Source organism: Pseudorca crassidens, chromosome 12 (genome assembly GCF_039906515.1).
Source record: "Pseudorca crassidens isolate mPseCra1 chromosome 12, mPseCra1.hap1, whole genome shotgun sequence".
NCBI lineage: Eukaryota > Metazoa > Chordata > Mammalia > Artiodactyla > Delphinidae > Pseudorca > Pseudorca crassidens.
This window is the reverse complement of record NC_090307.1, coordinates 3,323,844-3,347,526: the sequence shown is the minus strand read 5'-3', so window position 1 is coordinate 3,347,526 and position 23,683 is coordinate 3,323,844. Positions and strand designations below refer to the sequence as shown.

Sequence of the window (23,683 nt, the reverse complement as noted above, 5' to 3'; positions counted from 1 at the left end):
GCCTGCGCGTCCGGAGCCTGTGCTCCACAGTGGGAGAGGCCACAACAGTGAGAGGCCCACGTACCGCAAAAAAAAAAAAAAAAAAAAATACGGTTCTGAAGACAAGAGACAAAGCCTAACTTGTTCTCAAGCTAACCTCCAAGCAAAACATCTTGAGTGGAAAAGTATGACTTTCTGGTGTTTTCTGTCACCAGCGGTCTCTACCAATTCCATCACCCACAACAAGACCCAACGCGGCTGCATCGACCCCGACCGTGTCATTCACGGCCTGAGCCACCTTCAGTGATTATCAGGCACCCACAGTCTGTCCCGCAAGACTGGGCTCTCATTCACAGCAACAAAGCTACTTACACATCTGGTAAAACACCACGTGGTACCCTTGTGACGACCACCGTGACACCCCTTTTCCCAGCTACGCGACATGAAAACCCACACACCCGTGAGTCGGGAGACCTACTTGTTTGGGGGCATCTGCGGAGGTGGCGTGGGCTTCAGCACCTCGGAGGCCGTTAGACTCAAACAGCACTGTGAGAGCAAGTACGTGCGTTAGCAGGGGGACGCTAGCTTCCCGACGCCCCGCGACACGCATCCCTTACAGGTTAAGCACTTGCGCAAAAAAAAAAAAACAACGAAAAAAAGACCCAGCGCCCAGCCTGTGGCCGGAAAATACCAGTTTACCATAACACTTACTGTAAGAAACTGAAAACGCTGCCTGGGGCCGGTGCCCTTTTTAATTCAGGCTTCGTCGCCAAAGAGACCCATCAGTGACAACATTAATTAGCCGGGCGCGTGCAGAGGGCCCCTCCTTCTGCGCCACTTACCGTTTGGCCCCTGTCACTTTGCATCAGACCCGACCCGGGTACGGATGCGTCCTTCACGCTTGGGATAAAGCACCCCCGGCCCCGCCTCGCCCTGGCTGTGTGGTGCGCCCACCACACACACGTTGCTTCCCCCTGATTCCATCTCAGGCAAGCTCTTGACAAACAGGCCGAGGAAGTCTGCCACTCGGCACCCACCGGTCCACAGAGGCCAGCTGGTGCCGAGGAGGAAAGCAGGCAGCCGGGTGTCATGCCGATGGGGGACGTGGGTTTCAGTGCGTCCTGGTGGCAGCGTAACTCATTACCCCGTGCACTTCTGAGAAGTCCACTCTACTTAAAGTGGAGCATTTGCAAGACAGGCTTATCTCAGATGAAACCACACAGCACTTGGATGCAAAGGAAAAATCATTTCAGGTGCAGGTGCCGGATAGGACAGCCTAGAGTGTCATCCCAGGAGAGAAGGCCTGACCCCTCACCTCACCCGGGCGAAATCTAAACCTGTCACCAACTGTGGAAAACAGAGACTGCCTCCCCCCAGGGCCCCCCGGGCAGGTACCTGTGTGAGCCCGCGTGTGGGCCCGGAGATGGCTAGACTGGTGGAAGCACTTTCCACACTCCACGCAGACCAAGTCTCCCTGGTGGGCCGGCGTCCGGAGTGTCCCTGGGCAGCGGTGCAGGGGCGGGGGAGGGAGGAAGGGGGCGAGAGGAAAACATCGTCAGCCCCTCCGCTGTGTCCTGATGGCAGGCACCTCCAGGCCCCCGGACAGCCCGTACACGCAGGACCGCGAGGGAGCACAGATTAGAGAGGATTAAATTCCACTCTCATGACGCGCCCTCAGGTGTGTGGGACCCAGGCAGCTGGTGGCCCGCATCCGGCCGATGGAGTGATGCGGCCAGACCAAGTGAGGGACCAGGAAAGCAGGGCTGGGCCCCGCCCCCAAGGCGACGCTGGGCCACACGCCTGGGAGCTGCACCATCCCCACCTACCCCCCCGCCGGCCCCTTACCTGTGTGTCCTGCGCATCCCGGGCAGAGCACAGACGGGACACCTAGGAAGGAGGCCGGTCTTAGAGTGCCGACCTCCTGTTCCCTCCTGACCCTAAAAGATGTCCGGCTTTTGCTAGAAAAGGGACGCAGAAGACTCACACCTGTCTGTCTGCCTTTTCTGGATGAGGGCACCTCTCTGAAGAAAAGCCTCATTTTTCATGTAACAGTAGCTCTGAAATGACCTCCCTGAGCCTAACCTTCCCATCAGGCTCAACGGTAGCTCAACTCAACGGGAAAACAAAAATACTAACTAGAAAAAGGTATGCCTCTAACAACAAATGTTTTTAGATGACGCTCCCTGAGCTGAGTGTTTACACACCTGAAGTCTGACATTTGAATGTAAAAGTTGAGTGAAAGGACGACCAAGGGTCTTAGCCAAACAGCTGAGACCGTATCATTCTCTTGTCCTCATTCAGAAGCCACAACACATACAAATGATATAAAATTGTTTCTACATTACAGGTACTGTTTATGGAGATAACAGTCAAAGAAATGCACGAATTGTAGGGCAGATGGTGGATTTCTCGTTGGACAAGTCATGAATGTGAGTCTCCGAGAAAGAGAAGAATTTGCCCACAAAGTTCTCAGCTTCTTCACCACCTCCTTCAGGGATGCGAGGAGAATGACGACACATTTTAACCCACTCATGCCCTGTCATTAGTAAAAGATCAGGGTGTCAGCTTCCCAGTAAAACACGGAAAGTGTCACCTGGCCACGCGACCCCAGGAGCCGCGGGCTCATGTGCTGAGACCACCCGCCTCCTCTTTCCTGGAGTTCTGACCAGGCCAAGTCGGGGGGAGGAAAAGCTGAGGAGGGCGTCCCTGGATGCCTGACCGATGGGCCCAAGAGGGGGGGCCGGGACTCCTGAGTGCGCCGGACACCCCAGTTCTTCTGACCACAGGCAGCCAGCGTGAAGACGGCTTCTATCAACAGCTAACATACTCAGCCGTTCAGGGCGGTCCCTCCCTCCTCTGATTCTGGTCCAGGAAAATCTCAACTTTATCCTCGCTTTTGCTGCTCCCTCCTTTTCACTGTGAGCACCCTCCAGCTGGGCTCCTAAGAAGACCCTCTCTGACAGCCGCTGTGGTTGCCTGGATTTTCCCAAGAATAATGGGGCTGCATCTAAGTGCAGGTCCTAAGGATGCCCCCAGGACACCCACCGATGATGACGACTCCCCCATGTGGCCTCTGCATCTAATGGTCAAAACTAAGCCATTATCATACTTTTTTTTTCTAGGTAATTCCCACCCAAACTAGCAGCAGAGAAAGCACAGCCCTTGCACCCACTCCCCATTCATTAGGTATGCATCAGCACACATGCACACACACACACACGTGCACACACACACACACACACACACATCGTCTTCCCATGCATTCTATCATATCATTGTCTCCCTACTTTTTAAAGAAAAGACCCTTGCCCTTTACGGTCAATAATATTATGCCCAAGCTACTTCAAAATTCTGAGCTAGTGAGAAAGGTTACAAACTTCATTTGAATTGAAGGCTACCTGGTGAGCAAACAGCTCTGCCACTCTGACCTCAAAAGTAAAGTTGTGTATAGAAAGTGGGCTCAAAAAGGAAAGGAAGAGGCCTTGACGGGTCTTTGGGGGCACCTGCAGACTCTCCTCCAAAGCCCTGCCAACATGCACTCAACTTCGTTACGCTGCCCCCGCCAGGGGAGGGAGGAAACTGAAGGATCCCACAAAGATGCTTCCGAGATTCACACAAAGGAAGTACAAACCTTCTGTCATCATCCTATTAATATGTCTTGGGCATACAAGACTTTTTTAAAGTCTCAACAAGAAAAACCTTATATGTTATCCTATCCAGAATTATCCTGTTCTTTTATTTTCGATTTTTTAAATTCTAAAATCCAAATCATCCTCTACCACAGGCTGGACACAAATTCTGGAAACACAGATAATTTACTATTTTATGACTGTTCTATCAACAAACCACTCACGTTACACTCATACCTGTTTCCAGACTTGCGATCTACACAGCAGAATGATCACAGGAAACGTAGCTTTTTTTAATCCTTAAAGGATTAGGCTTCAAGCCCCTAAGGGAAGTGACGATGATCGTTTCCAGGTAATGTCTTTTCTCTTTTGGCAGAGTTTCCAGACTATTCATTTCTACACAAACATCATTTGGTCAAAACACAGGTGGGGAAAAGCTCTCTGAGGATTCCCTCTCTTAACCTCATAAAACCTTGATGTCTCAGAGGCATCGCCCGAGAGCACCGTTCTCTGTCTCAAGACAGGACCTCCCTCGAGACTCACAGGATCACACCTCCAGCACCACAAGGATGTCGTGTCCACAACAGGTGAGTGCCTCTTCCTTTACAAGATTCCCTTCTGCACGTTTCTGCCTTCCTACCGCGATACGTGTCACCCACGGCCCGCGTGGGGAGGCTGCGATCTTCACTCGCAGACGACACCTCTCGGGGAAACACAGCGAGACTGCATCAGAGGACAGCGTGAGTCCCCAAACTGCTGACAGACTCGTGGAGTGGAGATGAATTCGCTCAGATTCTAGACTCTCAATTCCTGATGCCAAAGTCAACCACATATGTACTCAAGAAAAAAATGGGTGCTCAGCGAGGAGTAGAAACCAAAACCTTGAGAGTTTAGTTACTGCAAATTCAGTAACGTGCCGGGAATGTAATTTTTGGGAGCGGCTGCACATAGTTTCTAGGCTGCAACAGTAGACATAGAGTCTCCGTAACAGGAAACATCACTTCTCTGTTCACCCCTCAAATAGACCTCGCCACACCTGCTGGGTTTCCCTGCAGCCAGGACACTTTCAAAGCATCATAAACAAACACTCAAGGGAGAAAGGAACCCGCGAAGGCCCCCCGTAGGCCAAGCAGGGACCGATACCCGTCCGCCGCTGGACCAGGAAAGGGATGCAGGAGAGGCAAAGGACAGGGTTTGAAGACGCAATGGTCCGGGGATGAGAAGAGCTCTGGGCTTGCTCTGAACTACCCCCAAGTCCAGACCAGGAGCCAAACCGAGTCCATGAGGGAGAGAAGGGGCCACCGGGGGAGAGCAAGTCCCTCCTGGCGGGGCATTCAAGGTAAACTGAGGCAGGCCAACCAGGATTTACACAGCTGACCTCAGTTCTTCCCTAAACCCAAGAGCTTCGGTTCTCAGAACACACCTATGAACTCACACACCAAGGCCAAAAAATTTTAAGCACTTCCCCTAAGAAACCCAAACCAAGGTGAGGGAAAACACCATAAATCTGCACACTTACACCTGACACGAGAAGAGTAAATCATCCAAGAACAGCACACACGCTTTGAGGACGATTTAGCATTTTTCACATTTAGAAGATAAATATCTAACCTCTGTTTGCGGGGAGGGGGAAGCCTTAGAACCATGTATTTAAAAAATCTTAAAGAAAAGGAAAACATTTCAGGTTACCTGTACTTCAAAGTCTGTCGTCTGAAATTCTCTAAACCTTAACTTAAAACTCACTTCTACTTTTTTGGGAAAAAAAGCAACAAGGCAGGTCTACACGCAGCACAAAGAGCCTTTAGGAAGTGGGCATGTGGGCCGCTTACTAGGTGGGAACTGGCATGTTTAGAGCTGTGATCGGGCAGGCTGTGGGTTGTAACAAAGGACGTTCAAGTCTGGTTTACTAAGTGGAAGTCATCCAAACACTGGTGCAGACTCCACTCACTCTGCAGCCGGGCAGAGACTCCAGGAAGCACTGGACGGAGGGGAGAAGGTGACCAGGAGCACGGCGCCCACGAAACTCACCATCATCTACATCTAAGTCCTCTCTGTTTTAGGGTCCACGAAAACCTGTATCTAGAGAACTGAGGTTGGCGTGAGATCCCGAAAGGCCAACCAATATATGTTTATTCCATCTCAGAGAAAATAATCTGCAAGACTGGGAAACACTGCTGAGAACATGGAAAGCTCACTAAACTCAATGACATCCAAAAAGGCGGAAACACTAAGCTACGTGGTAGCAGCCTTTCCCCACCTACCAAGGGCCGTGCGCCCAGAGCACCTGAAGCACAGGGGAGGGGATGAGAGCCTTAACCAGGACACGCCCTGTGCACCGCATCTTAATGAAAGCCTCCACCACCTCCAGGCAGCCAGGCCTCCGCTTCATTCTAGAAATTCTCAAGAAGCTCTGTCTCTGAGCCACAGCCCCAGAACCACCTGGGGTAAGGACCCCACTGGCAAAATCTCTAAGCCTGTGGAACGCCTGAGTTTTCTGCTAGTCGAAAAACACCTTCGTTTTTCTCTAAGGGTCAACATGGACCAAAGGCCTCCTCGCCACACCAGCGTGGCACCAGTGATGGAGCTGGGCAGGTTCCGAGTCATAGGAGGAAACCGGGAACTGAGAGACGCACATCCGTCTGCCGGGAAGCACGGCCACCAGGCATCCCACACAGCGGATCGGGTGCCTCTGTGCTCGTGACTCCCCCGATCTGAACTTTGCCCCCAAAGGTGCTTCTGAGCTCCTGGAATTTGAGGGACTGGATCTCACAATTCATCTGAAATGGTACCCTACTTTAATAAATTACAGATGCTTGACGTACGGCTGTATGCAAAAAAGGGTTAGGACCACCCAGGTAAGGTAACTGAGAGCCGGAGCCCCACAGGGGTTTTTGTCTATTTATTTTTTACTGGAAATACTGAGACTTCCCAGGGTTCTGGATGTTAACTGAGAGCTACCTTCAATTGATAATCAAGAACAAGGGCATCATATCCCATGCAGGGCATTCAACGGAGCCTGTGGAAATTCGCTGACAATTCCTAGTTATTATTCCTATTAGGTATTAATACCGAGGTGCTGGGAGGAAAGGAAGACAATGATCTGAGGTATAATTTTTTCCAGAATTTTAAACATGAGTCAATTCCCCAAAGCTGGTAAGGGACATTCACATTCCGCAAAGGCTCTGCTAACGAATGCTGGAGTACTGATGTGCGCTTTTAAAATTATATACGTGTAAAGATAAAACTTAAGTAACCACTTCAAATGCATTTGAAGTGGTTACTTTATAGAGGCATGAGACAATGAACATCTACAGATCCTTGTTTAAAATAACCAAATGGAGGGACTTCCCTGGCGGCCCAGTGGTTAGGACTCAGCGCTTTCACTGCAGAGGGCCTGGGTTTGACCCCTGGTCGGGGAACTAAGATCCCCCAAGCTGTGGGTGCGGCCACAAAAATACTAAGAACAAAAATAAGATAAAATGGCCAAGTGGGTAAGTGCCACGGAGGCCGCCTGCTAGGCGCGGAGGGGGCGTGGCTGGCTGTGCCGGGGACGCCAGCAGGAGGGCGGGCTCAGCAGCCAGGGCGCACTGCGCCGGGGCTCAGACACAGCCAGTGGGCAGCACTGCGCCCCTCTAAGGAGGGGCGCCCCCGTGAGGTCCCAGAGCCCCCAGGGCGGGCGGGGAGAGGGCCCGCAGCCCTTACCTCTGTGCTCGAGCGCAGGGCCGTTGCCGCCCCAGCTCTGGTAGAGAGAAGCAAAGTCCTTTGGAATGTGCGTCTTAAAGATACTGAGGATGTCCAGGCGCTTCTCGGGGCCCTCGGACGCAGGCTCCTGCTTGATGTTGTGTAAGACGGGCTGGGCCTGCGAGGCCGCAGTCCCTCTGGAGCCGACCTTGGCGGGGGGCTCTCGGGGAGGTAGAGGGGGGCCCCCGTCACCTTTCCCGTGTGCTTGACCCTGAGGCTGAGGGCTGAATTTGGCTTTGGGCGGGTCCAGGGCACTGTGCTTATTTGGGGGACCGAGGCCGGCGCCCGCCGGGGGGAGGCCATACTTGTCGCCCTGCCTGCTGCTGGCCGGGGGCTGGGGAGCCGCCCGGGCGATGACGGTGGGCGTCGGTGTGGCAGTTCTGCTGAAGCCCCCGCTGCCCGCCGCGGGCCCGGGTCTCGGGCCGGCCTCCTGCTTGGGCTTGGACGGGGGCGGCGGAGCCCCGGGCTGCTCGGGGCCGGGGCCGGGCTTGGTCTGCCGATGCCCGTCGGGGCCGGCCGCCCAGAGCGCGCAGGGCCCCCCGGGGTGGCTCTCCTTGCTCCTGGGCAAGCCGGCGGCTTTCGTGGGCACCCCCAGGGGCGAGGGGCTCCCTTTGGGGCCCGGCGCCCCGCCCGGCACCTGAGTGCGGGTGAACCGGGAGATGGGCAGAGGCTGGCACTCTTTGCCCCCGAGGGCAGGCGGGGGGCCCGTGCGTCCGCTCCGGGTGAGGAAAACCAAGTTGTTCCTGATGCTTTTGTAGCCGTTGGGCTGAATCCACTGGGGGGCCATGGAGTGGCAGCTGACCCTGTGCCAGATGCGCTTGTGCATCCACAGAACCTCGGGGTAGTAGGTCTTGTGGCTGCAGTAAGGACACGGGTGGACGGCCAGAGCTGCCTGCAGGGAGGAGGCCCCCTCCTTGCGGCTGGGGTCGTCCCGCGTCGACCGCTCGCTCAGGTCCAGCGGGACCAGGTCTGGGGCCGGCGCCCGTCTCCCTCCCCCGGAATGCTCTTTATTGTGCAAATCAGACAGCTTCTCTTTCGGGTGGGTGGCTTGGCTCTCAGAGGGGAGCTGCACGTCTGCAGTCTGAGTGGGATGCGAAGGGAAGTCCGCAGCATTCCCGGAGCCGGGGCCTTCTTGCTTGGGGTGAAATGCTGGCATCTTTAAGTCCACAGAAAACCTAGGCTGCTCTGCTCTCTTGGAAGTGTCTCTGCTACTGCTTTCAAGTACGGACACAGCAGCCGTGATCCGCGCGCTGGGCTCCCGGGCAGCTCTTCCCGATGGGTTATTTCCAAGTGTGTGACTTTGGTCTCCGTTGGAGAGCGCAGCGGAGGCTACTTCTTCAGGAAAGCAGCAGCGGTGTGGCTTTGTCCCTGGAGGATCGAAATGGAAAACGTGACGTTACCATTTCTCTTCAGAACAGAAGACAGAGAAGCACACCCAAACCGCCACGTGCACGTGTGGAGGGAAGCGTGTGGGTCTCAGGAACGGTGCGATCCAGGACCTGGATCAACAAGCCCTGTGAAGAGCGGATCAACCTTGAGGGCAAAATGGCGCTATTTGGGGTGGGGCTTCTTTTCCAATTAGACGACTCAGTAGCCTACAGGGGAAAATAACATAGCTGCCTATCTAGTGACATATAACTACACTGTTGCTAGTCAACAGAGGGGGACTAGTTCTATCAAAAACCAGAAAAAAAACTTAATTCTTTATAACAGCATAAGGCTTTCCATGGCTTTCAAAGAACCCCTCAGCCCATGGTCACAGAGAGGCAGGGCTGGAAAACAGTGTGCTCTCCCCGCAGGGATCCTGCAGCTGCCTCAGAAACTACGGGCCGATTCAGGATGGGCCCCCGTGACTGTCTAGTAAAGTCCAACATTCAGCTTCAAAACCTGGACACCAACAGTTTCCTCTGGAGGCATGAGAGGGAAGGGGGTGAGTCCCACTCCTCATGCCCACGCCTCCCAGGGGGTATGCCCGGGAGAAACGGTGCTCCCTGGGTGGGACGCCCACTGCCGCTCCTGTGGCGTCTGCCTGGAGCCTTCTACAGGGGAGCTGGCTGGGCACGGGTTCCCTGCCACGGGGTGGCCTCGTACCCTCCCGGGTGAGTGCCAGCGACATCACCCCAAGTGCAGCCAGGCTCCCTGAGCTTGGGCACCGAGGCTGCAAAGCTTCTCCCCGACCAGACTGCACTGCAAGTGGATTCGACACGATTTAACAAAAAACCCACTTGAAGTCTGCCCTGACGACCTTGGGTTTATTTCAATTAGAAGGTGCACAAACGTTTCTGGATGTCTTAAACCTTTCCGAACTACAGAGCGTGGATTCTTCCCATCAGTACGAGCTCAGAGGTGTTTTTTCTCATTACAGGTATCATAGCGGGGATGGACTAAAATCTTAGGTTTTCTTTTATGAGAAAGCCCAATACTGTTGGTTTTTAAATAAGAATTTTTTAGAGATTTTAACATTCTCATGGAATGTAGGGATCTGTTTACACAGAATGTTAAAATTTTTCTATACTCAACGTTTTACTGTATTTCTAAACTTAGTATTTTACTATACTCAATATTTTGTAATAACCTATAAGAGAAAAGAATCTGAAAATACACACACACACACACACACATAACTGAATCACTGTGCTGTATACCTGAAACTAACACGATATTGTAAATCAACTATACTTCAATCAAAAACAAAAAATAAAACAAAACAAAATTTTTCTAAGTATATTTTTGGAGTTAAGACAGTAATCACATCAAATTGGTTAAAAAAAAAAAAAAAAAAAAAAAAGGAAGAAAAAAAAGTGTATTCCAAAGGGATCTTCAGGAAAGCAGGAAAGTGTCCTTCACAGAAGGCATTTACCAGAGATCTGAAGGAACACAGTAACAAATATTCATTTTCAATTAGTAGGTAGACAGCCACTTATAAGCAACTTTAAAGGATTACGTCCACATAAGAAATGTTACCAGTATGTAGTGATCGGCAGAATTGCTCAGGAAACAAGACAAAAGAGGAATACATTTTCTGATCCTATAGGCTCTGAAAAGGTAACAGTTAAATAAAGTTAGATATACCTGCCTGTCACGTGGGTACCTAGCGTCACTCAGAAAGCAAACCAGGCGGCCCTGGAAAGCTCGAGGATAAAAAGGGCATTTGACCTGGAATTAAATGCAGGGGATTGTCCTGGCCTTTGTTTAATTCAGGCTGAGGCTCAGTCTATCAAAGTCACTTTTACATTTTCAAAGAGAGTCAGGACGGCGGCTTGGGGGACCTAGTTTTTCCTGCATTAAAGGCATATGGATTTATGAGAACACACACCAAAGCCTATTAGTTGAAACAACAGGGCCACTGTACCTGACACTACACATCTGCAGGTGTTCAGAGCACATCTGTCAGAGCCCCCAGAGGTTATGCTCCCACAAAGGATTTCAAACATCACGAGAACCTCCAGTACCTCTGACCAAGACACCAAGTGAAAAATTACGGCAGGCCCTCCGTCACAGTACCGGAACTGAGAGACACGGCTCTTAGGACCCCCGCACCGCACAGCGGGCCGGCACACCTGCGTGAGGGTTCTGAAACGCCTTCCCTAGCTCCTCACCTCTGTGCATGGGTCTTAAATTGCACCAAGTAGCAAAGGAAGCAGTTTGTAGCCATGTTAACGCAGATCAAAACACACTTTTCAACTGACCTGCTGAGAAAGCAGATTAGATCAATGCTGTGAGCTTCGGTATTCTGGTTTATAAAACAGGTACCGTTTCAAAATTTTATCTCTGGTTTAGGGGGTAAAAAGCAATAGCACCGTAAAAGCCCATGATTCCCTCTTTTGAGAGGCTCACCACACTGGTCATTTAGGGGACAGAAGGACACACGGGTCTGGTGTCTCCTGACGGTCTTGGGCACAAGATGAAATGTGGCTGGACAGGGCGCACTGGGAGCTGACCCGACACCCCTGCCCAGAATCCACAGGGAGGAAGGTCTCCTAAGGATGCTACAGCATCGGTCCTCCCACAGCCCCACCATCATTTATTGGCGGCCTAGATGAAGAAATGGGACTGGACAAAGGTATCAGACCCAGGACTGACACTCAGCCAGGAGGGAGAGCCAAAACCTTCACCAAAAAAAAAAAAAAAAGACAGATTCAAAAGTTTTCAACAGGATGGAACAAAGGCTCAAAACTAACAAGAAGAAACAAGGTGCAGGAAGTGAAAGGTCTGGCTTAGGGGCTGTGCTGTGAGAGTCCAGGCTCCTAGGGGACCACAAGCTCAGCGTGAGTCTCCACGGCCCAGGGTTTTATTGATATATCAAGGTAAAGCCACAGCCACAGCCAGGGAGGCAAGGGCACCAGCAGTGTGCACCTAGCTGGAGGAGCCCAGTCTCAGCTCTGAGCCCCATACTAAGAAGAGTCAAAAGCATGTCCAGGACAGGCTCATGGAGGGAGGTCTCTGGAAACCAAGTAATGTGGAGAAAGACTGCAGGAACTGGACTGTGCCACCTAAAACAGAGGGCTGCTGGCTGGACCACCACAAACGCTGACATTCAGTCCCTGTGTCCTGAAGGGAGGGAGGGAGGGCTAGTTCATCCAGCAGCATTCTAGCTGCCCCCGGAATCATCTGCAAAGGACGTGAACCGTCGCTGGAAGAAAGACCCAAGGCCAGTGCCTAGACCGAAAACCAGCCTTTTGGGAAGAAGGGTCTGCACGTTTTTTGAAAAAATCTTTGGGTGATTCTAACTGTGGCCACGATCAAGGCGCGCTGGGGTCGACAGAGGACAAATCACCGGGAGTCACGGAGAACCGGATTTCAGGAGAGGCAGAGACAGACGAGCTGCCGTGGGGCTGGAGGTCAGCCCCCAGCAGGCGGGGAGGGGCCGGCCTTCCGGGGTCCACAGGCTGCCTCTCTCTCCCTTCAACTCCCGGGTGGGGAGGATTATGCAGAAGGGACCAGCGACCACCAGAAATGAACCGTTGGCTTCACAGGCACCTCAGTGGCCTCACTGCTTTCCTTTCCATTCAGTGGACTCAGATGTGGTGGATTCTGCACAGGTATGTCTGAGTGATGTAAAGGGAAAACACGCTTCTTTTTTTAGAAAACGCTCTGTCGTGGCTTCACGTATAACTTTCAAAGTAGCAAGTTAGCACTTCACTCTGGGGAGCGCGTGTTCAGGCATCACACATGAACGTGGGCTGGGCCAGCAGGGAACGGCTTCAAGTTTGGGGACTGAAGGCGCTTTCACAAGAAGAGCCTCATTTCTAAATCCTCGGTGATCATATGTCACCTCATCAGCTCATCTTGGTTTAGTCTGTCCACTTACTGTATGACTGTGGCTCTTTGCCTCTCTTTTTATGTTTATTATAATTTCTTCACTTCCCACCCTTGGTTAAAACAAAACAAAAAACACAGACACTCTCAAAACAGAAACAAAAACAAAACAGAAACTAACGCAGCACAAAACCCTGCATGCCTTACGGTGGGCCTTCCCCTGGCACGCGTGTCCCGACGGACCCTTCAGTAAACCTACGGTCACGGCAGGCAGCTGCTTCCTGGGTATGGAGGGAGAAGCTTTACAGACTGACTTGTCCCCGCCGTCAACTGATTCCTGACCAGTCTCCCCAGTTTCTCACCCAGTTAGTTACGCTGTGAACACAGATGACTCGTTCTGACAGGAACCTAAGCAAATCTCAGAGGATGTTATCAGCTACTAACGTCTATAATGGGATCGAGAGGAAGCAGGAGGAATGTGGGTCACCAGTCCCGCCTGCGAGACGCGGCTCTACGTCACCAGGGAGGGTCCACCGCTGCTGGCCAGGCTTGGTCCCCGGCGCCCGCCAGCCTGGTTCCCGTAGGCGAGCGGGATGTGATGCCAGACACCGGCCGCGGTGCCCCAGTCATGGCTGACCTCACCATCTGGCCAGCATCGCCCGGCCTCGTCTAGGGGTGGCGTGGCCCTGATGGGGTCCCCAGGCAGCAAGGGCCTGGCTCGCAGCAGGAACCACACAGGTAAAAAGCAATAGCACCATAAAAGACCATGATTCCCTCTTTGGACAGGCTCACCACACTGGTCATTTAGGGGACAGAAGGACACATGGACCTGGTGTCTCCTGACGGTCTTGGGCACAAGATGAAAGGCTGTTGCCCTTAAGGGGAAGGAGGCGTCTTGGCTCCCGCCGGTGAGCTGCCGTCCAGCCGGGAACACCCAGCGCGGGGCTGGGATGAGGACTCCCCCTTCCCCAGGAGCCAGCAGCCCAGCGGAGCCAGCTACACCCGCCATCACCTCTCTCAACACACCCAGGAGGTGAGGCTGCTCTCCCCCGCGTTGCAGGTAAGGAAACTGGGGCAGAGAACAGCTTCCACAAGGCCTCGCTGTGGCTGGTGGAGCCCGAGCCCTACCTGGCCATCCAGCCGTCGCCCGCCTGCCGCGTCCACGGCTGGGGAGGGTCCGCAGGGATGGAGGTGACCCTGTCCAGTAACTGCTGGGGAAGAATCAGATGCTGTGGTGGAAACCTAACTTGACTTTTCCAAAAGCTTACCCATATTTGGGCTGGGTGCTCGTAAGGTGAAGTACTGAGCCTCACGTGTGCAGCAAGTTTCTAGAACTTTGCATATTGGACCCCAGATGCCTTCAGGTCCTGCAATTCTAGAAGACGAACCTTCTCTCCAAAGAGGATGCACAAGAACTCGGTAATGCAGGAAAACTCAAAACGACGGCCAGGTAAGGCAGTTCGCGAAGTACTGACGGACCCTGGTCCCGCTGGAGAGGCCGCCTGGCTGCCTCGCAGGGCCTCCCCGCCCCCAGCGCCTCATGCCCCACGGCCACAGGACCAGCGCGTGGCCCCAGGAAGTGTGCGAGCTGCAGAGGAAACAGGAAGAGATGCTCTCCCCTACGGCCCCTCCTCCTGCCCTAGGAAGGGATCCGGGAATGACCTGAGTATGAGACTCCATCAGCAGCCCCGTCCCTGAATTAAAACCCGGATGTAATAACATCTGTAGTGATGACCGCAAACGGCAGCTGGCGCTCAAGGCTGAGAGCAATCTGCGTGTTCAGGTCATTGGTTCTCCCAACCCCAGCGGCTGTGACCATGAGATCGTCTCTTCCTGCCCCTTCCTAGCTGTTCCTCTTCGTTGAAAAGACCCACCAAACTAATTCCACACACGAGTGTATGAACGGGGAGTGGGGTTAAGGAGGTTCTCGAGACAGAAAATAGCCTGAACCCAAATTATTCTCGTGATTTGAGCCTTATATGGGACAAACAGTAACTCTCTCCCCAAAGATACAATATCCCAAGTACTGTAAGCCTGAAGAATTCTCACCATTAAGAACTCCCAGATTAAAAGTAATTTTGAGACTTCAGCGGTTATTTTTAATATTTGTGAGTTCCTAGTAACTTTTATAACAAATATTATCAGTTACCGAAAACTTGTGTGACAGCAAGAACATCCGTTTTTAAATAATGTTTCTCACAAGACCCTTCTTTTCTGATTTTTATTTTACCCTGTCTTAAAAAGGGACAGCTGGGGCACTTCCCTAGTGGCGCAGTGGTTAAGAATCCACCTGCCATTGCAGGGGACACGGGTTCGAGCCCTGGTCCGGGAAGATCGCACATGTCACGGAGCAACTAAGCCCATGCGCCACAACTACTGAGCCTGCGCTCTAGAGCCCGCGAGCCACAACTACTGAGCCCATGAGCCACACTACTGAATCCCGCGCGCCTAGAGCCTGTGCTCTGCAACAAGAGAAGCCACCGCAATGAGAAGCCCGTGTACCGCAACAAAGAGTAGCCCCCGCTCGCCGCAACCAGAGAAAGCCCGCGCACAGCAACGAAGACCCAACGCAGCCAAACTTAAAAATTTTAAAAATAAAAGAATTAAAGAAAAGGGAAAACTGGTAACAAAAAAAGATACAGGGCAGAATAAAAGGTATGATGTTTTAACAGAAATGAGAGCCATTATGCATCGAGATTTAGCTGAAACTTGAGAGTTAACTGAGACAATTAAAACACAAGAAATTAACAAAGAGAAAACTGCATAGGTGTCTGGGGGTGGAAAGAGTCCCTGGAAAGATATTTCAGCTAAAAGAATCTCAGAAACACTGAACCTCAATGAAATGTGATGAAGAGGATTATTATTATCATAGGATGTCTTGGATACAACGTAGAAATGACTTAAGAAAACGTTTTAGCTGCAATATCCATGGGGCTTTTCAATTAGCAAACACGGTTTAATAAGCTTTCTGTGCAAGTGAAGCAAAGGAAACGCTGAAAAGCACTGCCCCGGGCTGGTTCAATGTGGAAGTTCTCCTTCTGGGAGAATAAAGGAAAATAACCAAGGGGCAAAAGACGCTCTTATTATTGGTCCTATACAGAGGGACACCCAGAAAAGCACGTGACCAAGTGACCTACTTGCGAGGATGCTTTAGGAGGGGTTACAGCAAACAAGGAAATCACCAGGGCTTCCAGGCCCAGGAACAACACCAGTACCAAAGTGAAAGTCCCAGCTCTGCCCCACTTCACCCTTTGTAAAAGGACAGGCTTTGTTTCCATAGAGAATAATACAGAAACTGCTTCTAATGGCCCAGTATCTATCAAGGACTATTCAGCTCTATGGTCAGAAAAATCTCTTTAAAAGAAGTGTTTCAAAGCTCTCTCACTCATTACACATATAATATGAACTATAATAATTAATAATAATAACAAAGTTTCAGTAAGGAAACCAGACAGAACTAGAACAATGAGTGACAACTGAATAATCATGTTTTAAAATTTGTATAAATGAACCAATATTTTATTCCCTAAATCGTTCCTGCTTGTTTTTCTGTCTGTCTGAATACAGTATAGGAGTTTTCATTTTAAGTAATTAATCTGTTCACATAAATAACTCACAAAACTGTAATTTATTTGCGTTAATAGAAAAATATGTAAATATCTTAGCACTCTGGAAGCCGGATTTTGATTTCTGAAGAAAAACACTTACAGATTAAATACAGGACTTCTGACTAAACAGTGTAACCACCGTTCCACAAGGACACTTAAAGCTTGAAATCTGGGGAATAATGTTTTCAAGAACATTCCTATTCAGAGAGTACAAAACCAACATTTTAAAGGTTAATCAAATACCTCGCGTTTCCACTCAAGCTTCCAGTAACTAGAGGGTAGTCCGTCCTGCCATAAAACATAATCACATTCTAGAAATCTAGAACTTACTGCTTCCTCACTGATACAACCATAAAAATGTGTCACTCGGGTCATTTGTGTGTGTTTTTTAAAATCGAATCCATGCTGAAGTGAACAGAATTCAGGTCTATTTTCACAGCTACTGTCCACTTTATACACCCTCCTTCACTCCCCAAATCCTAACAGAAAGTATAAACTTGTCCACGTGACAAAATTCAAACAAATGTAAAAATGAAAAGGAACCATTAAACAAAACTTTACAAACCACGCTCTGAAGAGTAATGAACATTTCCACTTTACTAAGGCAAAGAGAAAGTAAATAGAAGTATGTTGAAGCCGAATTAATTGTTGAAAGAAGGCATTTATATAGCTTTTAGATTTTAAAATGTCATTAAAAAGGTGCAGCAAGGAACAGCCCAGGGAAGCTTAGCACACGATGCTTCTTTTGCGTCACCCTCCAGCCCTGTTGCTTCCTAACGGGCAGGACGGGTACACCAGCTCCTCAACCGCTACAAAAAACGCACGTCCCTTAAACCGTCTTCGTTTTTTCTTCCACAAGCTGCCTTTTAAGAGACCAAGCTCGGAGCAAGACTTCGGCAGAGAAGTCACCCTGTAAATCTCCAACGTAAAAACAATTACAACAGACACAAACTAGCTTTCACGTGGTTGGAAAGTTTGCTGCTTAATTATCCCGAGATACAAAACCCGAGTTCTGTGTATTTACAAACAAATTATAATGACCCTTTTTAAAGAAACTGGGACTCTTTATCAGGACAATCTTTCACATGTAAAACCAAGCACGTGCTGACCTGCAGAACAAAGGCCACTCTGGGGCACAGTGCTGGCCGGGCTGTCCCTGGAACCGCGGCTTCCGGCGCCGTGTGCGGACATCACCACTAGATGGCGCCCGCTCCCAACGCGAGACCCCGCTGCCGGCGCCTGCGCTCCGCGTGGCGTCCCGGGTTTCAGAAACGGACCGAGGAGGCATGACTTTTGAACAACAGGTACGTGTCAGCCAAAGAGGTACACCGACAACTTGCTTTAGGTGTGCATCAGTACAGTTGTGCATATTTCCGTTGAAAGGGCTTCGCAAGTACCGAATGTATCTGAAATGGGTAAGAGTCGTTCATCAAAAGCTCTTGATGTGTCTGTTCATGAGCATTTTCAGAGGTTAACATGTGGAGAGCTGTAAGCTAGTGATATACTTGGATGATCTGGCTAACTCAGGTGAAATGATCTGTCTATGCCATCAGACCGCGAGGGTTCGATTACAGGCAGCACCTACAAAGGTCCAATTTTGGGACAGAAAACCGGGGTGCTTCAAAGGGGAACCGGCCCAAGACAGGCACGACATGGCCTGATGTCCTTCCACACAGAACTCTGTCTACATGAAAACCAAAATTCTTTTCATTCGTGGGGCACTGTCGTATGTGCCTTCAGACTGAGGGTGGGCAACATGTTCTGGGGACACGATTTCTGAGCACTTGGCATCTACACGCCCGCAAAGTTAACCCTTTATTATTTCACGAAGCTGACCGTATACAGTAAGCGTCCCATCTTGCCTGGTCCAGCATCCCTCCTCCTACGGCGCCAGCTGATGTGCAACAAGGATGGTCCTGACCTCACACGGAGTTAACTGTGAACTAGGAAGCCGTGAGCCTGGGCAGGAACCACGGAGAATGTTAACTAAGCAGCACCAGCTTGTTGCCTAGTCATCTCATCCCCACCAGAAGCTGCTTCTCTAGCCTTTTATGGTTATAAATGTATAAGTGAGTATAAAATACAGAGATTTTCTGTATCGCTCACATAAAGAGTTCAAACTATTTTATAAATATCAAATCTCAGATGTTTCACTCCCCCAGAGACATTTAGTGGCAAGAATTATTTTATATTTTACTTAATAATTTAAGCAAATAGTCCCAAATCACGTCACTAAACTGTTTGACTCTTCGGCAGGCTGCCCAGGCCTGCTGCTGAACAAGGGGTTGTAGTTATACTGTTTTCCATTAAAATGCAAAAACAAAGCATACATACATTTCTTCTTCACGCACTTCTTCACTCTCTGGTTTTCACTTTCTCCCCCCCCCCTTTTTTTTAATAAAGAGGAAATACCTGTATTCCTCTTTCTTGCATATCTTTGGTTTTTCTCCTGACTGATAGCTCACCTTCAATTTATCCAGCTTTTTAAAAGTCTAGACAAAGAATTACAACCCCGATGGAGCAATGCCGCACAGAAAAATCGCAGGAAAGCCCCAATTACGAACGTTTATTTTCTCAGTCCTTTAGTCATATTTCTATTTTGAGAAGCAGTTGCAATATCGTATTTCTGTGACTGTTTTCCAGGAGCTCGTTGGCTAAGTGGGAGCTGTGAATCTATGAATTAAAAATGTTTAAAGCTAAGTAGAGGGTTTTCCGTCAAATTCTATCAGCTGAACTCAAAAGGGAAGGCCCTCGACCCGGCCCCTCTGCTTCCACGGGCTTGGCATCCCATCCGAGGCCGTCTAAGGGGAACTGCAGCTGTGGGATCCCTCCCGCCCACCCGCCTGGAGAGATATCTGGGGGGGTGGGGTGGGGGGAATCAGCAAACACACTGGTCACCACTGTCACTCAGCCCACGACAGGCCCTGCTGAACTCAGGCGTGCTCAGCATTCTCTGGGCACCGGCTGAGTGTGGGCAGCTCCTTGACAGTGAGGTGTGCACTTGCGTGTGTGCACATGTGCCTGTGCATGTGTGCACGCGTGGGAGGGGGCGATGGCCACTCCAGGGGTGGGGGATGGCTCTCGGAGGACATACTCTGAGGACACAAGTCACGTCTCAGCCCCATGTCTTCCACTCGCTAAAGGTGCCGTCTCGGTCAATACTAATTAACTTGTTCGCTCTTTGTATAAAACCCAGGCGTGACTGCGATGCTTCTCGCTGGACTCAGTAGTGAGCTGAGCACACACGTGGCCCTCACGAGAGCCTCCCCCGGCGACAGGCTGCTGCTCATCAAACCGCCAGTGAACAAGCGGACTCGCGGTGATGAACGCAGCGGCCCGGCCACGCGCCAGGGTCCGGAAGGCTCCCCCACGTCCTCTGCTCTGCCCGCCCTACCGTGCCTGTGACCTGCGTTCTCCCTCTGCACCCACCTCCCGAGGCCCCTTGGGGACAGGGACCCGGATCCTCCCCAGAACACTGAGTTTGGACTGGACAACAGCAAGACGTAAGATGGGAAGTGATCTGCAAAGTCACCACTGGTCTGAACGTCTAGATTCTGTGACCTAAACCCACTTTTTAAGAACGGCAGCCACTGACGCTCTCTCTTCTCTCTGACCTAAAAAACACTCTCAACAGGCTGCTGGGGTTCTAGCCCCCTTCATCTATAACCTCCACGTCTCTCCAGATGCCGGCAGCTTACAGTTTTATACGGGACTGAAAAGATGTACTGATCCTGGCGGCAGAGCTGAAGCCATAATAAAGCACATTCAAAGATGCAGCGTGCGGCTTCCCTGGTGGCGCAGTGGTTGAGAGTCCGCCTGCCGATGCACGGGACACGGGTTCATGCCCCGGTCCGGGAGGATCCCACATGCCGCGGAGCGGCCGGGCCCGTGAGCCATGGCGGCTGAGCCTGCGCGTCCGGAGCCTGTGCTCCGCAACGCGAGAGGCCACGACAGTGAGAGGCCCGCGTACCAAAAAAAAAAAAAAAAGATGTAGCGTGTTCATGAATGTGATGTATCTGCAGAGCTGCCAAGTCATCCCGGGGCTGCACTGGGAATCACCAGGCCCAGCCGGCACCCTCTCCTGTCTGTGTCCGTCGGTCCTGAGCCTTCGCTTCTTACAGGCACAAAGGGGACGCACGTGCAGACAGTCACGTGGCCACACACAGTCACGTGTGCGCAGAGGCACGCCCAGCCACAGGCATGTACGCAGGCTCACGCACACACACGGTTTCCCACAAGAGAACGGCAGTGTATCTGGGCTGGAGGGCCGCCGGGGGCAGCTACTGTCCAACCAGATAATTGCCCACGTGACCCCGAGTCCTGAGAACTCGCTCCCTTTCCCACAGCCAGACAATTACAAAGTCCAGAATTCAAAACCCAATGCATACACCATTCTTTAAAAGGAGAAAACGTGTGTGTGCGTTGGGGCTAAGTTTAAAAGCTGAGCGCATCAATCCACACCCTGAAAACCTTCAAGTGGCCAAGCTCAGCACCACCACGAGCCGCACAAGCAGGAACCCAGGGTCCCCGCTTCTTTCCTCCACTCAGACTTCGATCGACGTCTCGATTTCTAGAAAACACATTCACCAAACCTAAGACACGTAACTGCAAAACACGAAATGGCTATTATCTTTAGAATCTGGGAAACAATTACACAGCCACTCGTCCTGGTCGCTGTGTCTTCGGAACCACAGCTCCATGGCGACACATCCACACGGGTCACCTCGGGTCTCTGGGCACCAGTCAAGGCTACCGCTCGGCCTGTGTGCCACGAGTCCCCTGGACGCAGCCGGGGCACCAGCCCTGGGGCCGAAATCGCCCCATTTCCGCTCTGCGCAGGGGCAGGTGGCCAGGCGAGGACCTCGGCCTTCCTCTCCCGCCCAGCAGCTTCTGCAAAGCACCCAGCAGGCACGGACCGACTTCTGGGCCTGAGCTGGATGGCAACACAGCTCAGCAAATGCCGTGAGCGAAGCAGGGACCTCGGAGGCCAACCACTTCTACCTGACTGCCCGCTGGGCACGGGGGATGCTCCGTGTACGGCCTCACCGCCGCTCCAGGGGACCCTCGGTCACCGTCCCTACTACCCCCTCAAACCCCAGTGACCCCGTGATCACCCCCATGTGCATGTGCTCGTGCATGTGTGTGCCCCTGGGTACATGCGTGTGCACCATGGTCCCAAGGAGACCGTAGAATCCGTTAAGCCATAGGAGACGGTGCAGCCACCCTCACAGCCCCCGGCAGCAAACTCTGCGATACACACCTGCCCCCTGCTCCTTGCGAATCTTCCGAAGCCACAGCTCAGGCGGGAACAGGGTCAGCGGATACGAACTTTCCTTGGAAGCGCCTGGTGAAATGGCTTCCCAGCGCCACAGCAACGGCGCAATCCATTAGGCAACAGGGGACGCAGTCGCCCCCAGGAGCAGGGTCTGCACAGGCACCACAATCAAAGGCAGCCCCCCGCGGTCCCTCATGCTGGACCCCCCTCGGACGCTCACGCTACGTCCCACGGATCAGCAGCCCAGAGGCTGCAACGCACCCCCAGCGCCCAGGACAGCCTGGCCACGAAGCGATGCGGCCAGCGTCACACACAGAGGCTGAGGGGCCCCGGCCCCAGCTCAGACTTGACCCCGGCCGCATGTGGAGCCGCTGCAGCCCTGTGTGCAGGGCAGGAAACCCAGGAAAGACTCAGAGGTACGACACGGATGGGTCTGGAGATAAGGAGGGGTGGGACGCCGCCGGAGGGGTGGGAGATGTCGTGGGGGGGTGACGAGGACAGCCTCTCGTCCCCTTTACCTTCCGGACACTCGAGGCTGTTGTGTCCTCACGGTTCATTTAAAAACCACAATGAAGCGTCCACCCACTACGGACAACCCCAGTCATAAATCCTTCCGTATTTTTACATATCTGTCTGTTAGTCTGTGACTCACCCACACGGCACATGAGGAACACGTGTCACTTTAACTGCAGAGACTCATTACTGGGTTCACAGAGGAAAAGGCCTGTCACGTCCCTGGGGTCGAAAGACCGTTCCCCGTGGCTTGGAATCCCACCTGCAGTCCCCTGGGGCGGTGGGCACACATCGAGCCTAGTACTGCACCAGGCCAGGGGTCTGCTGACCGCCAGGGCTCCATCAGGATGACCGGCTTCCACACCGGCCAGCAGGCACAGCGCCACGCTCTGACATGTCATCCCAGTGCCACGCCACGCCCTGCCACGGAACGTCCACAGAGGAGGCGCGCTGACATCTGACATCGGCGGAGCAGGCCACGGGACAGCAGCGTCCTCGGCGGCAGCACGGCCTCTGGGACCTCTAAGCCAGCTTCTCCTTCAGGGCCCACATTCGCGGCCGCTACGTCCCGATCTCGGTCATCGTGAGCAAGCATCCCTGCCCGTGGACACCGGACTCCTTCACCACTGGGTACCTCCTGCCTGCTTCTGCACCTGAGGCCTTTCTGTTAATCGAATTCTTCTTCTTAAAACAAACAGCAGAGCCTGTGAAAGCAGCTTTCACGTCTCACCAAGGCCTTCCCTTTCCAGGCTAACCCTTCACGGTTTTGCTAACCTGTCGAAATGGGTGAGGATTTCTGGGCTTCTGCTGAAACTTTTTTGTCAACCCAAGAGACGTACAAATGCCCAGGTGTCAGGAACACCCTGTTTTTCACCATCAGCGGCGGGTCCCACCCGAACCCACGGACGATCCTGAAACAGACAGGGTGTCTCTTTCTCAGAGTCAGACGTGGAGCTCTAAGTGTGCAGGTGAGACTGCAGCCCGGCCGCCTCCCTGCCCCGACCTGGGCAGCCTCTGACACCCAAACCTGGGAGGGCCCCCCCGGCAGTGAGACCCACCTGTTGGAACCCAGGCTCTCTTGGTTCCGAGCAAGGGCGCTCAGGTGCGAACTCAGAGTTGCGCTGCCCCCCTATCAAATGCGCTGACGCCTCCGTTGTGAGGGGCTGAGCCCCAAATCAGCAGGACACGAGCCCCTGACGGCCGTCCCCTCACAGGGCAGCGGACACCAGCCGAGCCCCCTGTCTACCGTGCCGTCCCAGGCAACACCGCCATGCCCCCCGAACTCTTTGAGCCTTTTTATGGTAAAATAAATCAGAGATTCCGAAAATACACAAAACCAGTTCACGGTTCAATAAGTTACTCTAAGGCGATCGCTCTCGTAACCGCACCCAGGTCAAGAAGCAGGCGCTGCCACCCCCCAAAGCCCCGACCGTGCCCCCTGCACACACGCACGGAGCCTCCGCCCCGGGCTCTGCGGCGCTCGCTCCCGCGCCACCACGTGCCTCTGCAGGTCGGGCCCTCTGGCCCCCAGCTGTCCCCACCCCGCCCTCCTCCTACCCCCGTTTCTACCGGGACACCCCTGCCCTGCGGGCGGCTCTCCCGTCCTCGGCGTGGGTGCCAAGTTGGCCTGGCCGCCTCTCCCACGAATTCACGGGGTGACGAGGACGGAGGCGTGTCAC

At 52.5% G+C, this 23,683-nt stretch overlaps 1 protein-coding gene across 7 annotated transcripts in view; it reads right to left on the bottom strand.

The window, feature by feature from the left end:
* The window catches only part of ZNF516 (zinc finger protein 516), a 114,307-nt gene that overhangs the window by 12,376 nt on the left and 78,248 nt on the right, over positions 1-23,683 (bottom strand). For 5 of the 7 annotated variants that reach the window (XM_067698819.1, XM_067698818.1, XM_067698816.1 and 2 more), the window contains 3 exons: positions 7,311-8,717; positions 1,375-1,479; positions 458-525 (listed from right to left, as the gene is read on the bottom strand). In XM_067698819.1, the coding sequence (XP_067554920.1) occupies positions 458-525; positions 1,375-1,479; positions 7,311-8,717 (1,580 nt within the window). The remainder of the gene's footprint in view (positions 1-457; positions 526-1,374; positions 1,480-7,310; positions 8,718-23,683) is intronic. The other 2 variants (XM_067698820.1, XM_067698821.1) reach the window with 2 other exon arrangements.